The sequence below is a fragment of the Olea europaea genome, unplaced genomic scaffold (genome assembly GCF_002742605.1).
Source record: "Olea europaea var. sylvestris unplaced genomic scaffold, O_europaea_v1 scaffold2367, whole genome shotgun sequence".
Lineage (NCBI taxonomy): Eukaryota > Viridiplantae > Streptophyta > Magnoliopsida > Lamiales > Oleaceae > Olea > Olea europaea.
In genome coordinates, this window is record NW_019241805.1 from 14,042 (window position 1) to 31,051 (window position 17,010).

General features: G+C 34.3%; 1 protein-coding gene across 7 annotated transcripts; it reads left to right on the forward strand.

Moving 5' to 3' along the window:
* The first annotated feature begins 391 nt into the window (after positions 1–391).
* On the forward strand, positions 392–15,397 carry LOC111381757 (serine carboxypeptidase-like 17). Of its 7 annotated transcripts, none has more exons than XM_023005575.1 (14): positions 395–689; positions 836–981; positions 12,714–12,805; positions 12,870–13,007; positions 13,178–13,280; positions 13,378–13,415; positions 13,499–13,600; positions 13,685–13,771; positions 13,858–14,013; positions 14,216–14,287; positions 14,410–14,528; positions 14,710–14,823; positions 14,894–14,948; positions 15,033–15,397. In XM_023005575.1, exons 1-14 carry the CDS (start codon positions 553–555, stop codon positions 15,114–15,116), a joined length of 1,443 nt encoding a protein of 480 aa, XP_022861343.1. In that variant the 5' UTR covers positions 395–552; the 3' UTR covers positions 15,117–15,397. The 7 variants fall into 7 exon arrangements, with proteins under 7 accessions (XP_022861347.1, XP_022861343.1, XP_022861344.1 ...); XM_023005576.1 differs by having other exon boundaries at positions 397–689; positions 12,885–13,007; XM_023005577.1 differs by having other exon boundaries at positions 397–689; positions 12,729–12,805.
* The last annotated feature ends 1,613 nt before the right edge of the window (positions 15,398–17,010 follow it).

Here is a 17,010-nt window from a genome sequence, read left to right on the forward strand (position 1 = left end):
TCACATTCCTCTGTCAATAAAAAAATGCCGACATTTCCATCATGTGTGTGTTCTGTCAAGGCCTCTATCATGGCCTCTGTTGCTGCTGTAGCAAGCTTCAAATTATATAATGATGCAGATGGTACATAAGAAGAGAAAAGAAAAAAAAAATACGTTGTTTAGTACTAAAATTTGTATTTAATTTGAGTACAAAAATATTAGTTACCATTCAAAATTATTGACTTGGTTTTCTGTTATCACTTATAATAAATTTATTTTTTCAAGGCTTTTGTGATAATTATTTGATAGTGACGTGAATGGTCTATTTGACTTTGTTGTCTTGTATCGCACCTAAAAACTTGTGATAAAAACGTGGTTTTGAAGACCTTCGTCACAAAATATTAATTAGGTAACGAGAATGGTTTCTGTCCATTCAAATACCAAAAATATCAGAAGAGGCAGCCAACTTGTCCGCGTTCTTCAGCAACTCTGCCATCAATTTCAAATCCCAGTCCTTAAATATTCTATTTCGAAAACAGATTAAACTGTATTTTTCCTCAGTTTAATTAATTTATGGTTGTGAATAAAATGAATTGGATAGGGTTGCCCGCACTTCTTCTTCTGCTACTCTTCAACACTGGAACATCACAGTCCATCATCAAAACTCTTCCAGGTTACTCGGGTACTCTGCCCTTTAAACTTGAAACCGGGTCAGTTCTTTCAATCGTTATTTCGTTAGACATTACTATTTAATTTCTTTTCATGTTTAGCAGTGTTGAGTTCATTCTGTTATCAGACATAAATTAAATTCAAGAAACTGAATTCTTTGTAAATTTTTGTTTGAATGATTGATTAGATACATTGGTGTGGGAGAAAACGATGAAGTGCAGCTATTCTACTATTTCGTTGAGTCTGAAAATAATCCTAAAACAGACCCTCTTATATTTTGGATCTCTGGTGGGCCCGGTTGCTCTGGCTTATCCACTCTCGTCTATGAAACTGGTAATCACTCTCTATGAATATGTGTATGTATGTTTTGTGTGTCTATATATACGCACTAAAATTAAGTGTTTATTTACCTTTTTCTAAGCTTAGAACTAAATAATTTTTAAAGACGTGCATGTTCATAGGAGTAACTTTTGACTTTTAAACGAGCCGGCTCGCGAGCCTAAAGTTTCGGCCCGGGTTTGGCCCGATTAAAATGGCTGAGCCTTTTTGCGGGCTCGAGCCAGGCCGAGCAAAAGCTCGGTCAAAAAAAAAAAGGCTCGGCCGAGCTTTTTGCTCGGGCTTTTTACGGGCCGAGCCGGGTAGGCTCGTTTTCTCCTTCTTTTTTTTTTTTTTTTCCTGTCTTCTAATCTGCTGCCTTAAAAGGTAGCAAGGCAGCGAACTGCTGCTTTTTAAAGGCAACAAAACTGCCTTAAAAGGCAGCAAGCAAAGGCTGCAGCTTGCTGCCTTTTAAGCCTTAAATTTAAATTTATTTATTTTTTATTAAAAAGCTCACGAGCTCACGGGCCGGCTCGGGTAAAGCCTGTGTTTCAAAAATGGGGCTCGGTCGCGAGCTCACGGGCCGGCTCGAGCAAAGCCCGTGTTCCAAAAATGGGGCTCGGCTCGAGTCTACCCGAGCCCCGAGCCTAGCTGGCTCGGGCGGCCCGAGCCGGCGAGCCCGATTGCCATCCCTAAATACCACTTAATCTTTAATTATTTCCTTTTGAGTATTAACTACTCAACTTAAGTTTTCAAAAGAATTAAACCACGAGCAGAGCCAAGTTTTGGAATAGGATGGAAATACCACAAATTTATCACGCTATTATGATTTGATTATTTTGGGTACCAACTAGAATGTAATAAGTTGGTTGAAAGATAAAGAACATTTTTCTTTTACCCTTTAGCGTGCTTTACAAATCCCTTTAAAGAAAAGGAATTTTTCCTTTTTTTTATTCAAAGTATTATCTTTCCGTATACACATAGGGCACATGACCCCAAATATGTGTCCCATATTCAAAGTATTATCGTTCCATGTACACGTAGGGCACATGACCTGACGTGAACCCGAATAACACAAACACTAACAAATCCACAGGAGATTGATAGGAAAAGCCAGGAAAGCCAATTAACCGGTTTGTGAGTTTGAATCCCAGGAAAACAAATCAAACAACCACACAATAATTGTAATTGAAGGACCACTTGATTACTCAAAGACTCGCACCAGGATTGATGAACACCACAAGAATTTAATTGTTGATAAGTTCTATGGTGTTCAATGAAGAACAATTGGAAAAGAAATCAATAATGCCTCTCAAGAAGAATTCTCTCAAATTGATGGACAAATGGAATCTCCTCTACAATGTAAGAAAGATAGCATATTTATACTAATCTCAAAAACCCTAAAAACCTATGAGAAATTGGAAAATAATCGTCCAAGATTACAAGAATTTGACCAAAATTAAAATTCGAATAAAATATGGAAACTCGCGAAAAAAGAAAACTTTCTGCCAAAATTTTATCTATGTGGCCACATGGAGTAATTCTATGTGGTCGCATAGAATAAACTTCAATTGCCAATGAAATCTCTGCATAGGTGCATGCGATCGCACTATTCCCAGAACTATGCGGTCGCATAGTTGGCCCCAACAGCTTCAAAATCCAAGTCTTGAATTAAGTTGGTCCAATGTGTTTTGACTCTTGACCTCAACATGAAAGTTGTCCCACTTTGCGCCACGAATGATCTTTCATCAATTATTGCTTGAACAAATAATCTTATCACTTATTTTACCCTCTTGGCCCTTGATCGCATCATCGGTCCACCTTTGATAATCAACAGGTCTCGTCCTGACCTTATCTTCGTTGGGCTCGACTCTTGGATCACATCATCTCCTCCCTCTTCAAAAGGATTCGTTCTCGAATCTGTACCTACATCAAAGAGAAAGAGATCAGACACATTAAATGTAGCTAAAACATTATACTTACCTAGGAGATCTAGATTGTAAGCATAGTCATTGATCTTCTCGATAGCTTGAAATGGATCGTCTCCTTGTAGTTGCAACTTTAACTTCCTTTGCTTTGAAAAGCGATCCTTTATGAAATGCACCCATACCTAGCCACTTGGTTCAAAGGTGACGCTTTTCCTGCCTTTGTTTACCTGTGATGCAACGAGCTTATACTTGTTCTCGATTTGCAACTTAATCTTTTCATGAAGTGACGTTACTAGTTCAGCCTTTCTTTAACCATCTAAACTACTACGTTCATTCATAGGTAACGATATTAAGTCCAATGGGGTTAGTGGATTAAAACTATAAACAATTTCAAATGCAGATTCAACAAAAGGCTAATACTCCTCCCAACCTTTCAAATTTTTATACGCAATAATTATTAACTATCTTAGGTTGTCCATTAGTTTGTGGGTGACAAGTTATGAAAAACAACAATTTAGTATCCAACTTACCCCACAAAACCCGTCAAAAATGACTCAAAAACTTTACATCTCTATCTGACACTATGCTCTTGGAGACCCCCATGCAGACGTACTACCTCTTTAAAGAACAAATCTGCTATTTGTGTGCATCTTCTGTTTTGTGACTTGGTATAAAGTGCGCTATCTTACTAAACCTATCTACTACCATAAAGATTGAATCATGTCCCTTCTTAGTTCTAGATAAACCCAAAACAAAATCCATTGAAATTCGACCTATGGTTCACTAGGTGTAGGTAATGGCTTATAAAGTCCCTGGGGGTAAAACTCTAAACTTAGCCTTCTTGTAATTTATGCATTGACTACGAATTCTCTCAACTTCACTTTTCATCTTAGGCCAATAGAAATGCTCCCCTAACATCTCTAAAGTCTTTTGTACCCCAAAGTACCCCACCAATCCACCATCATGTGCTTCCCTCACTAGTAAATATCGCATTGAACAATTATGAATACATAACTTATTTTCCCAAAACAAATACCTCTCACGCTTATAAAACATATGTACAACCCCCTTATCACATGATTTGTAAATTTCGAAAAAAGTCCAAGTCATTTTCATACGTACCCTTAGCATATTCAAAGTCAAGCAATTTAGTGCTTAGTGAATTTAACAACGCGTACCTTCGAGATAAAGCATCTGCCACTACGTTTTCTTTACCTTGCTTGTACTGAATGATGTAGGAAAATGTAATAATGAACTACATCCACTTGACATGCCTCTTGTTTAGCTTTCCTTGTCCCCGCAAGTGCTTTAATCACGAACTCCTTAGGTCATAAATAATGCTGCTATGTCTCCAACGTCCGAACAAGTAAGTATAGTTCCTTGTCATATGTCGGGTACTTTAGTGCAGTCCCACTCAGTTTCTCACTGAAATAAGCTATAGGCCTCTTTTCCTGCATTAACACTGTTCCAGTGCCTATTCTCGATGCATCACATTCAATCTCAAATATTTTGTCAAAATTCGGTAATGCTAAAACAGGTGTTTTACACAATTTTTCCTTAATAGTGTTAAATAAATGTTCCTGTTCATCACCCCAATAAAAATCTACGCTCTTCTTTATTACTTTTGTGAGTGATATAGTGATTGTGCTAAAGTCCTTTACAAACCGCCTATAAAAACTAGTCAACCCATGAAAGCTCCTTACTTCAGTTATACACTTAGGTGTAGGCCAATCTTTAATAGTTTTTTATCTTCTCCTCATCTACCTTTACCCCATTATCACTAACCATAAAATCTAGAAAGACAACATTTTTTATGCAAAAAGTACATTTTCTTAAAATTAGTGTAGAGTTGTTCTTTCCTTAACACCACTAGCACACTTTTTAAATGCTCTACATGCTCCTTTAGGTTTTTGCTATACACTAGAATGTCATCAAAATAAACTACATCAAATTTTCCTATAAAAGTATGCAAAACGCATGAAAGCGCTCGGTGCATTAGTAAGTCCGAAAGGCATTACCAACCACTCATATAGTCCATATTTGGTCATAAATGCTGTTTTCCACTCATCATCTTCCCTCATTCGAAATTAATGGTAACTACTTTTAAGATCAATTTTACTAAAAATGCAGGCACTATGTAATTCATCTATCATGTTGTCTAACCTAGGGATAGAGTGACGATACTTTACCGTTATATTATTGATGGCTCTGCAATCCACGCATATCCTTCATGTCCCAGCTTTCTTTGGCACCAATAGTACTGGCACGGAGCACGGACTCATGCTATTCCTAACATAAGCTTTGCTCATCAACTCCTTCACTTACCTCTGAATCTCTTTTATTTCCTTGGGATTACTCCGGTAAGCTGGTCAATTTTGAATGACAGCTCTAGATATGAAGTCGATTTGGTGCTCAATGCCTCGAATGGGGGGCAATCCACTAGGCATGACCTCCTGGAATACATCCTCAAACTCTTGCAACAATGACTTAGCCAAACTGGGGAGATGTGAGTTAGTTTCCTTAAAATTGAGGAGTGGCTCTTTGTAGACCAACAAAATCATTTCCCTCCTCGACTGCCACTCTCCTTAGCTCACTTTCTTTTGCAAAGAAATTCATTCTCAATTTTTCTCTCCTCTTGGAAGACTCCTTTTCCTTTTGCTCTTGTGGCTTCTCTCATTTTTTTCTCGACTCACCACCTCACTTTTTTCTCTCTTACTCACTATCTCATTATTTTCTCTCTTTTTCTCCAGTTCTCTTGCTCTTCTCTCTTCTTCATTTTTCAGTCTAATTTGGTTTTCATACACTTGTACCGGTGTTAATAGTACAAGGGTATGGATCTTCTGCTATTGACAAAGTTGTATCGATTCTTGTACCCATCATGAATAACATTTCTGTCGTATTGACACAGTCTTCCCAACAACCGATGCCCTGCATGCATAGGTACCACATCACTTACCACTTCATCACCATAACTCTCAATTGAGAAATTTATCAAAACCCCCCCTATTAATCGTAATTTCTCCACATTCGTTCAACCATTGAAAGTTATAAGGTCTAGAGCATTTTAATAATGTTAGTTCTGATTTTTCTACCAATGTTGTACTAGCCACATTCGTACAACTCTAACTATTGATGATTAGACTACATACCTTTTCCTTTATGTTGCATTGAGTGTAAAAAATATTTTCCCACTACTGCTCCAAATCATTCGTCACGACCAACTACTCTCCTATAGCATATTCCACTCTCTCCCAATCACTAATTTCTTCTAATGCTGGTATATCATCATACTCACCTTCACTTTAGCTCACCGTCTCTTCATTGTCCCACAACACCATTACCCTTTTGTTTGGACACTGAGAAGCTCCATTCATTGATATGACTAATATTTAATAACAATCCCAAATAAAATAGCTAGTTTATTGTCTTGTGCACAACATAATATACATAAGGCTTCCTACAGAAGAGACATGATGAACCTTCTTCATTTATTCCGCTTTATTATGAGTTTTAAGGAAATGCTCCCATGAAATGTATATTCTATGTCTAAAAAGCATTCGACTTTTTTGGAATTTTACATAGCAAACCTCACCACTATCTTGTATGTGTATTAAGCTCAAAAGTGAGCAACTTTCATATTCTTCCTATCTTGAAGGAACATAATTGTCATCACCCAAGTTCTTTATGTCATTCTGGCTGTACCAACCAATTTGTCAATGATTCAATATCTTTGCTAAATAGGATGTCGTCGATTTACAACACTAAAAATATCACCATATTGTCCTTAATATGCTTATGAAAATGAGCTATAGTGGATAAGAAGATTTTTATAGACTTAAGCATGACAACAACTAAGAAGGTCTCCTGATAATCTAGAGCTCCAAATTGGATAAAACCCCTAGTAAATAGTCTTTCTTTAAATGTCTTTACCCTTCTGTCTGTCCCTCTTTTCTTGTAGACCCATTTTCTCCCTATGAGTTTTAACCCAATGAGGAGATTTACAAGTTTCTAGACATTAGTTAGTGTTGATGGACTTTAATTTGAACCTTTGGAACTCTTCTAATGGTAACTGCGTAATCTTCCTTAGATTCTTCATACAAAGAAAGACCCTTATTTTTTGCAGTAGTGGAGACTACTTCCAAAGACTCTCCATATAGCAACTATGTAGAAGGAGGTCGAATGGTTCTCCCACTACATCAAACATATGGAGGTTCTTAGCTAGTTGGAAGTTTCAATTGTTCATTCAATGCTTCTCCTATACCGTGTCCCTCCACTTTAGTCTCAATACCACGCGGTGATTAAAGAGTTGGAACTTAATCCTCTGTCACCTTTGAGGTCGTGAAGTCAATGGTCTCGGCCGATGAAACCTCCATACCATGGGTGATAGAGGCATGACTTCTTCTTGAGTACGTTTAGTACAGATCTGGAGCATATGAGCTGATAATGTTTCACCTAATTTCATCCAAAAGAACGTTAGTCTTGGATTGACGTTCTTCTATGCGCGTGTCCTCTTAAAAGTCTCAATATCAAACAGTGATTAAACAGTTTGAAAAATTATTCATCAATATCTCAACTTCTAGATTATTTATTTCGATTTTTGTAGATTTTGAATTTATAACTTAGTTAGAGCCTATTTGAGCCCATTTTGTTTAAGAATACATTTTGAAATAGTAGATTGATAGTGAATGTGTGGTTAAAACATAAGGAGAAGTCTTGATTTTGCGTGCAATATTATTTTGTTGAAGAATGTGTGGTTGAAAAAAAAAGAGAAAATATATTTTGGAAATAGTGAAAATCAAACAAGGGCTTAATTTATGTCTCTTGTTAATCAAGGACCTAAGTTGTCTTAGGTTGATAGATTTTAATGAACAACAATATTAACTAATCATCTAAAAAATTTACATGGTTAGATATTGAAAAATCATTTTAAATTTGAATTAGCTAAATAAATAAATTATTTAAATAGACAAATTTGGAGAGTGATATAAACTCTCTCCTTCTATGAATTTCATCTTTGAAATTCACATAAATAGTAGATATTATTCCCTCATCTCAGATTCTCAAATCTAGACATTGTAAGAATAACTAAAAGGATTGGATACATGAAGCAAAACAATTTAATGAAAATTAAAGCATAATAGTCAGTCTATGGTCGACTATTCAAATACTTGACAATAGTTCTTTATCCTTATAATTTAAATACTTGACATTGTCAGTCTCCTTTACTCCTTATTACTCTTCAGCGACAATATATACCCTTGATGGATTACGGATAGTTGTTTTAACAGGCAATTCACTTTTTATATGTTTTGGTTTCTTGTAGACATAGCATATTTTCTAATTGAATTGACATCTACCGCTATGTTTTCTATTGCATTTATTGAAGTTTGGGATTATTGCAAAAGATGGGTTAGTGATCCCGAAAGGTTGGAATTGATAGAGAAGGGCTTAGGGTCTTATTCCCATACTTGGATGATTGGATAACTATTTGAGTGCATGCCCAATTGGCTATGGTCCGTTGCGGCTAAGTAAGCGACCCACTCTATTCTACCATTCAATCATTATAGCCTACCTACAATGATCCAATCTCTGATAGATTTTGACTTTTTCCATGGATTCGGTGGTAAAAGGGATTGTATGATTTTATTTCTTTATGGGAAAGGTGTAACTAAATTCTCGATTCTTACCTTGCATGTCCTCTTGGTTACAATTCATTTGGATTTGTCCTAATATCTTCCATTACTCTCATTGGGTGATGAAGGGCTAAGGATCCTTGCACTTTAATTATCCTTTAGGGGAGTGTATTCAATTGAAACTTTTAATAACTTTCTAAGATTTAAAAAGTTTGAAGGTATTCAATTGAGACTTTTTGAGACTCCCTAAAAGTCACGATGTACTCAATCAAGACTTTTATAGAAAAGTTACAATGTATTTAATTAAAACTTTCTAGAAGTTTCTATAAGTCTTAGGGTATTCAAATTTTAGTGACTTCCAGAAACTTTTATAAAAGTTTCTGGAGTATTAACTTTTGAGCAGAAAGTATTCATATAAAATATTAAAATTTGTCTTTTATTAATCACGAGATTTTGGGAGACTTTAAAAAAAAAAAAAAAGTTTCTTTCTTTTTTGTCTTTCCTTTAACCTTCTATGGACATGTATGATTAAATCTATTTTTTATTGATTATATTCCATTTATATTTCTTTCTCTCTCTTATTATTATTATTATTATTATTATTATTATTATTATATAAGAAGGGGAAGTAAAAGGGGAACTGTGAAAACTAACACCTCGTATGTGAGAAATCATACTAGATTAACATGAATTATATTTCAAATGAAAGTCTTCAAAAGTATTTCGAATTCCACAAAAAGTATATAAAAATTTTAAATGAAAATCCATAGAAGTCTATGAAAGACTTTCACTAATTCATATAAATCTATAAAAGATCTACAAAATCTACAAAAGTCATCACTTAAAAAAAGTCCATCAAAATCTTCGAAAGTCCCAATTGAATACACTCCTTTTAGTTTTGCTTGCTCTGCCTCTAAAGCTCGATTTATTGTGGTAAGTGCAATCCCTAGAGTTCTTACCATTTTTACATCTTTATTTAACTGATGTAATCAAGCGAGAAAAATATAACATCCTCTATTTTTGGCGACTTTTAGGAATTTTTTGGAGATCTTTACCAAGATTATGGGTAAGGTGCTATAGTTTAATATAGTTCAACTAGTGCCAAATATAAAATTTTGGAAACCATGCTATTTTTAAGGATGAGAAAGTTAAATGGCTCAAAGAGGGAAACTGTGGTGCAATCACTGATTGTGAAATTATGGACGATTATGGCCTATAGAATTTCACCAAGCGGCATAACAAGGGTCACACATTATATTAAAGAAATTTATTCCCCTAGCCTTATCATTATAAAGGATTAATAGCAGAAAACTTCCCTAAGAATGTTTCTATATGCGATATATCTCTTACCTATTGAAAATTGTAGAAAATTTCCCTGTTTGAAACCTTTTGTGCAAAAAATTTCATGTCGTCATGATCCATTAGATTTGTCTTTAAAAATAGTAAAAATTTCCAAAATTAATAAGAAATAATTGTAATTTCAGTACCCAAACCTTCTATTTTTGTTACGAATTAAATCCAACTTTCTTCCATGTAGTTCTGAACAACGAAATCGTCAAACCACAAAATCGAGCCCAAACCCTTTTTTTGAAACTGTTGGTTTGATTTCACTAGGATTCGTCAACGTTTTGATTTTGAACCGAACCAAATCGATTTGGTTTAGGTTTCAATCTTTGCAAACCATTTACCCAAAAAAAAATTGTAAATAAATTAGTCTAAATTTTATTTGACCTAATTAAAACTTAACACATTTCAATTAAAAAAGATACATCAATATTAGACATAATTCAATTAAACTCAATTCGATAATTGTACATCTCAATTAATTAATTAAATCATGTCCAGATACCATCAGTCATCACAACTGTGAATTTAAAATCCTCAAATTGGATAAAGTGTTGAACAACTGTTGCTAAATCATATTTATCAATCCTCTATTATAATTGAGTAGATAATTAAATATAGATTTTAATTCAAACTTACACATTTCATTTTCTTCTATTAATAATTTTCTCAAATTTTGCCTAAAAGTATCGTCTCATGATAAATATACCTTAAATTGAGAAAATGAGGATCAGTCGTGTGGGTAAAAGTATCGTCACGTGATTAATACACTTTAAATTCAAAGATTGAGGATTAGTTGCGTGGGTAAAAATATCGTCCCACGATAAATAACTTTAAATTGAATCATATTTACTTGCTATCAAACTCGAACATCACCGTAACAAATTGTTTAACTATTTATTTCTAATTATCCTACTAATTATCTAAAAGGTTATGAACTAAATATAAGAATGAAGTTTTGGAATTCTGAATCCATCTATTATTATCCTATTTCCAATTCTCGACACATATTATCTAGTATGATCTTTGTATCCTTGATAGTCGATAGTTTAATTATATTCAACTATTTTTCCACGTGGTGAGTCAATCATATTCTAAGCTTGACCCAATCCCGAATTCTTATACAAAGTAATGCATTTAATTATACGATTACCTATATAATTGCACAAGCCATAATTGCCATTTGCTAACACCAATTGATTTGTATGTTAACATTGTAATATATTAGACTTATCATGAACCCCGCCCCCCTGAAAAACAAGCAACGAATTACATAGATGGTGCTCTAGCATTCATGTAATTCAACAATGCATGAAACACCAATCAAGAACACGAATTCACTAAATAAATGGTTATTGAATTGAAAATACTCAAATATTAGTTTTCATCTTCATCCCAACACAATGAAGTCTTAGCCTAGCATGTTTATAATAGAATTACAAGTAGTGTTATGAAATCGCTCAGCACGTATGAATACAAGAGAAAGATAGAAAATCTAATTTTCACTTTTGATCTTCGATTCCAAGGCTCGATCTTCAAAATTTTTATGTTAATTGCCTTCAATAGGTTGCAAGAGTTTTCTCAAAGTAAAAGTATGATGAAATCCTTAATTTGAGTTTCTAAGTAGGTTAAATTGAGGCCAAAATGACATTCCAAGATTGCAAGAAACAAGAAATTGAGAAAAAATAATCCCCAAATTTTAGTGGCATGCTATCGCATGGTACTAAGCCTTGCAATCGCATAGAAAAATCATTGCTCGCGGCTTTTCTTCTAACATGCATTGCAATCGTTATGGTGACCTACCGTACACCTTCAATTTTAGACCAAGTGCATTTTAATCCATGTTTTCTATCTCTTGTATAGCTCTCGTTCCTTATAATTGTAATTAAGGTCCTCATCTTCCAAATCAAATATAATTGATCCTCAATCTCTGAATTATGTATTGAATCCATCCTTTTAGCTCGATTTTCATTCCTTTATGACTATGACACTTTCAATATCAAGTTTTACCTAAACAAATAATATATACACGAGATTAAATCCTAATCTTCCTAGTTTAGCGACCTAGATAAGTGCATAAAATACACTTGTCTAATTTTATTAAACCCCCATCTCTAGCTCTTTGCAAAAACATATTATAATGTGATGAAGGTACATGATTGAAACCGCACATTTATGTCCATCACTAGCCTCTCCAAATTGACAAATCCAACAGTTACTATCACTCAAAGGAAAATTAAGGTAGAAAAAATTATATGCCTTATTTTCTGAAGGGGAATACATCAATCAATAAAGCTGGCTGTACTAATGTGTTCCTTAAACCGACAATTCTAATTTTCATATAAAGTCTTTGAATAATCTACAAGTTTTAGTTGATAAGGTCCAATTTTTGATATATCTGTTTAATTTGATCTCGTTCATCAACTGGCTGCTCACATGTTTGCTTTCACGGATGAAGGTTGATGTTACATTATAACTCCCCGACATTATTCCAACAGTCCAATTCATAAATAATCCAACAATCCAACCAAGTCTGAAAAATAAAAGCATCAAGCCTCCATCATAATACCTGCTTTATCTCATAGCGCCATGGAAATATGTAATCAGAGCAACCAAATCTGAAATTAATACAAATTATATAGTTTTTGACATTTATTTCATCGAAGACTGAATTACTCTTTAAATTATTTAACTTTTCCAACTGTTTACACATTATTCTCCAAAGAACAACTTCCCTATTAGAAATTGGTATTTACAACGAGAAATATGTTTAGAGATAGAAAAAAATATTATTCTTTTGATTTATAATTCATAATAAAACTTTAATTATTCTCACACCTATTAGTGTGCTTTTGCACAGGTCCATTTTATTATGATGTGGCAGATTTTGATGGAAGCTTACCATCTATTCTCCCAAATCCATATTCATGGACCAAGGTATAAATACCTCTCTATTCTTCATGATTCAAGTCATGTACGTATGTCTATCTTTATAATATAGTTATATGGTTTTCAGGTTGCCAGTATCATATTCATTGATTCGCCTGTTGGTACCGGATTTTCTTATGCAAACACATCAAAAGGTTACTCTTCCTCAGACAAAAAATCAGCAAAAGATAATTACACATTTCTTAGGAAGGTAGGTCACCATCATCTATTATACATGTGATATTCCTATGCTGAAATTGAAGTAAATAGAAATAAAGTTCGATGTCAAACTTAGTAGCCCTCACACATTCCTAACTATATGGACTCTGCCACCATTTTTTGTTTGATTAGTGAACTAACAATATATTGAAAATACTATAGTGGTTATTGAATCACCCCATGCTTAGCAAAAATCGTCTATATGTTGCGGGTGAATCCTACGGAGGCAAACTTGTTCCCATGGTTGCCATGGAAATATTACTAGGTAGTATTCTATAAGAAAAAGCTTAGAAGATTTCATTCAATTTCTTCTTGTCATCCAACAAAGATTGATTAAGTTGTTACTCCTGATTTTAATGCAGGTAACGAAGCGGGATTACGGCCACGAATGTCCCTACAAGTATTGTTTAGCCCACACATTTATTTTTCAATACTATAACATTTTTTTTGTGTTAACGGTAGAGTACTTTGAAATCAAAACAGGGATACATTATTGGAAATGGATTAACAGATCCAAACATCGATTATAATGAACGAATTCCAATTGCTCACCGCTTGGCACTTATATCCGATGAATATTTTGAGGCAATCTTTTTTATTTAATTATTTTGATGATCAAATTTAGCATTTTGCATATTATTTTCTTGTAATTACGTGGCAAAATTTCAGCTAGCAAAAGTTAGCTGTGGTGGGAAATATGACAATCCTGATCCAAATAATGTGCAATGTCTTTTAGCCCTTCAACCTATCAAAGAGGTAACATTTTATCTTGTTTTGTTTTTCTTTTCCTTTGAAATTAAATATATATTTCATATCACTAAAAATTTCATGATCTATTGCAGTGTGTAAACCAAATAAATGAAGGTCATATATTGGAACCAAAATGTAAACGCCTACCAAAAACAGATAATTTTGGATGGGATCTTACATTTTCGAAAGACGATTCTGTTGATCACCTCGTCCTCCAAGTATCCAAACAAGATCGACAATGGTGTCGCGTAACTCAATTAATCCTCTCTCTCTATATACAAGTTGGCTTAAAATTTATTTTTCCAGAAAATAAGTTAATACTTACTTCTTCAGTAAGGAAAGAAATTTTTAAAACTACCTTTGGTAGAAAAGAAGCTTATAGCAATATTTACCTTTGTTTTCTAACTCTTAGACAAGCATGCTTCTCAAGAACTGATTTCTTTTCTACAGAGTCAAAACTATGAATCATGTTATGTTTGGGCAAATGATTTGACTGTCCAAGAAGCTCTTCGTATTAGAAAGGTATGTTAAATAAAAAAATATTGAAGATTAAGTATGCTTTACCATGTGCTAGCTATCAACTAAAACAAGATCATATATTTTATGAAAAATAATTTAGGTTAATCACGTATTTTGATTATCAGGGGACAATTGGAGAGTGGATGAGATGTAACCGCAGCATATCTTATGAAGTGAATCAAAAAAGTGTTCTTCATTATCATGAAATTTTCAGCAATAAAGGATATAATGTTTTAATATACAAGTGAGTCATAAGTTTCTTGCTTAAACTAAATTATGACTCAATTTGTTCTAAGTTTAGTCTTATCCATCAACTAAAATATATTTTCTGCCATATATTTCAATGTAGATCATTAATCTACAAACGTAACTAAACAAATTTGTAAATTTATCTATGTTTTCTAATTATGCTTATTTTCTTTCAGTGGTGATCATGACCTGCTGATACCTTATATGGGTCCTTTAAAATGGATTCGCAATCTCAGTATGACTATTGATGATGACTGGAGACCTTGGCATGTTAATGGCCAAGTCGCGGGGTTGGTTTCCATTTTCCGATGTGTGTGTGTGTCATATTTCCATAATTTTAATAAACTTTAAACCTTGTAGATACACAATGAAGCATAAGAAGAATGAATTCAACCTCACATTTGTAACAGTGAAGGCAAGAAATGTTTGACTATTCTCTTTCCTACAAAAATTTGAAAAAAAAAATTTCAAGAAATGAATGCGCGATTTTATTTTGCAGGGTGCAGGTCATACACCACCAGAGTACAAGCCTAAAGAATGTCTTGCGATGATACACCGGTGGCTCTCAACACGTCTCTTATAGGTATTGATAGACAAGCATGTTTTAGGGGTTCATTTGCACGGTGCAGGTCATATGACCTTACTTTTATTTAAGTTTGTTGGCCAACAGGCCCCACCGTATATCCCATAGAAGCATGGCTTCCTAATGACGTTGTCACATCATAACATGTTGATTCTCTTGAATATGTCAACCATAGTTTATACTAAAAAGAGAACTATGTGACTTTAATTCTAGAAAACAATCAGTTAAAAGAACTAAAACTTCCAATGACTTGATAAAATTATTTTTTTCTCTTTGAGATCTTCTTAATGTTATTCCTTATGGTTCTACTATTGTTGAATCATGAGGGACATTTTCATTACTATGTGTTTGATCTTTTAATTGTTATTCTTAAGCATTATTAGGTTGTAAAACTATCTTGAAAACAACAAAGCTAGAAGATGTAGGCAAAAGAATCTGTACCCTTGCTTTTTGAATAACTACTTTACGTGACTATTCACTCCCGCTAATTTCATCTTTTTCAATAAACCTAGCATTTCTAGATTCAATAATTCATATATATATATATATATATATACCCCATTTGTAATTCCATCAATTACTCGTCGATCAAAAAAATGAGTTAATTGAGCTAATTCTCTTACCGCCCCAGTTAAGGATGTTGTATAAAAAGCATCTAGTGCAGGTTACAGATTCGGTCAAGGGGAAGAAACTTATAATATTGCCGCTCATGGTTATTTTGGCCGATTAATCTTCAAATATGCTAGTTTCCTTTCGTGTAGGTCGGAACTTACCCGACAAGGAATTTCGCTACCTTAGGACCACTATAGTTACGACCGTCGTTCACCGAGGCTTCGGTCTCACGCTCTACCACTGAGCTAATAGCCTGTCGTGCGAGCCTCCTATTGGGGGCCTGCTATGCCCAAAGCGAGAGAAACCCCATCTCTCTCTTTCCTTTTTTCGCCCCCATGTCGCCACACGTGTGTGTGTGTGTATATATATATATATATATATTGTATAAAGGCAAACAGTTGTTTCTGGAATATAAGTTTCTCCTTCCAAACAATCTGGCAGAATTATCATAACGTAATTTTTCCAGAGTAATGGCATGACCAACAGGATCAAAAAAAATAAATTCGAGCCATCGACTTCACGATATTTTCTTAAAACGAAATTGCTACCTGCAATAGTGTTAAAGGCTTGCAGCAATCGTTTTCTAGGATAGAACGAATTACGTCTCATATGGAAGCAGCATAGCAATCTACAAGAGTTCCAATGAACACATCAAAGTGTTTTTACTTTGAAAATAATATCAGAACAAGAGAGAGAGGGAGTATGAGATTCAATGCATAGAATGTTTGCAATGAAAATGGTGTAATTTTTTTGATAGCGGGGCAAGCTATTTATAGACTTGTTCGTGGCCATTCTAACATCCTGCAGAATAGTCTTCACTGTTCAAAAAGCCTTCAAAACTCAAATAGACCTATGAGTACAATATCGTGTCTGTTAAGTCGGTTAACAGTGGACAGTTTAATTGGTTAACAGTCGATTATTTGGTCGGTTAACAAACGACTATTTAACAAACTATCTAGACTTAAAAATTACCCGAAAATAAGCAAAAAAATTAAATTTCATTAAGTACTCAAAAATTTGATTATTTACAATTTTCTCCAAAAAGTTAATATAGCGCAAGAGCCCACTCGTACTCGAACACGAACCGAATTGGACTCAGACACGAGCAAGTGCTCGTGCTCGTGCTCGTGCCGTGCCAAGCCAAGCCAAACCCGCCTGAAGGCGACAACGGTGTCGTGTGTGTGTGGGTTTATAACCGAACCCGATAGAATATAGGTTTCCTCCTTCCAAAGACTATTGGTACCGTTGGGACACAACTCCAATTTCCACACCATATAAACCA

Bases quoted from the DNA above. Each gene is read 5' to 3' on its own strand.
- LOC111381757 (XM_023005575.1), top strand. From the start codon at position 553: ATGGTTGTGAATAAAATGAATTGGATAGGGTTGCCCGCACTTCTTCTT. The intron at 12,806-12,869 runs GTATAAATACCT...TTTATAATATAG, and splicing joins ATCCATATTCATGGACCAAG to TTATATGGTTTTCAGGTTGC. The intron at 14,824-14,893 runs GTTGGTTTCCAT...TAAACCTTGTAG, and splicing joins GTTAATGGCCAAGTCGCGGG to ATACACAATGAAGCATAAGA.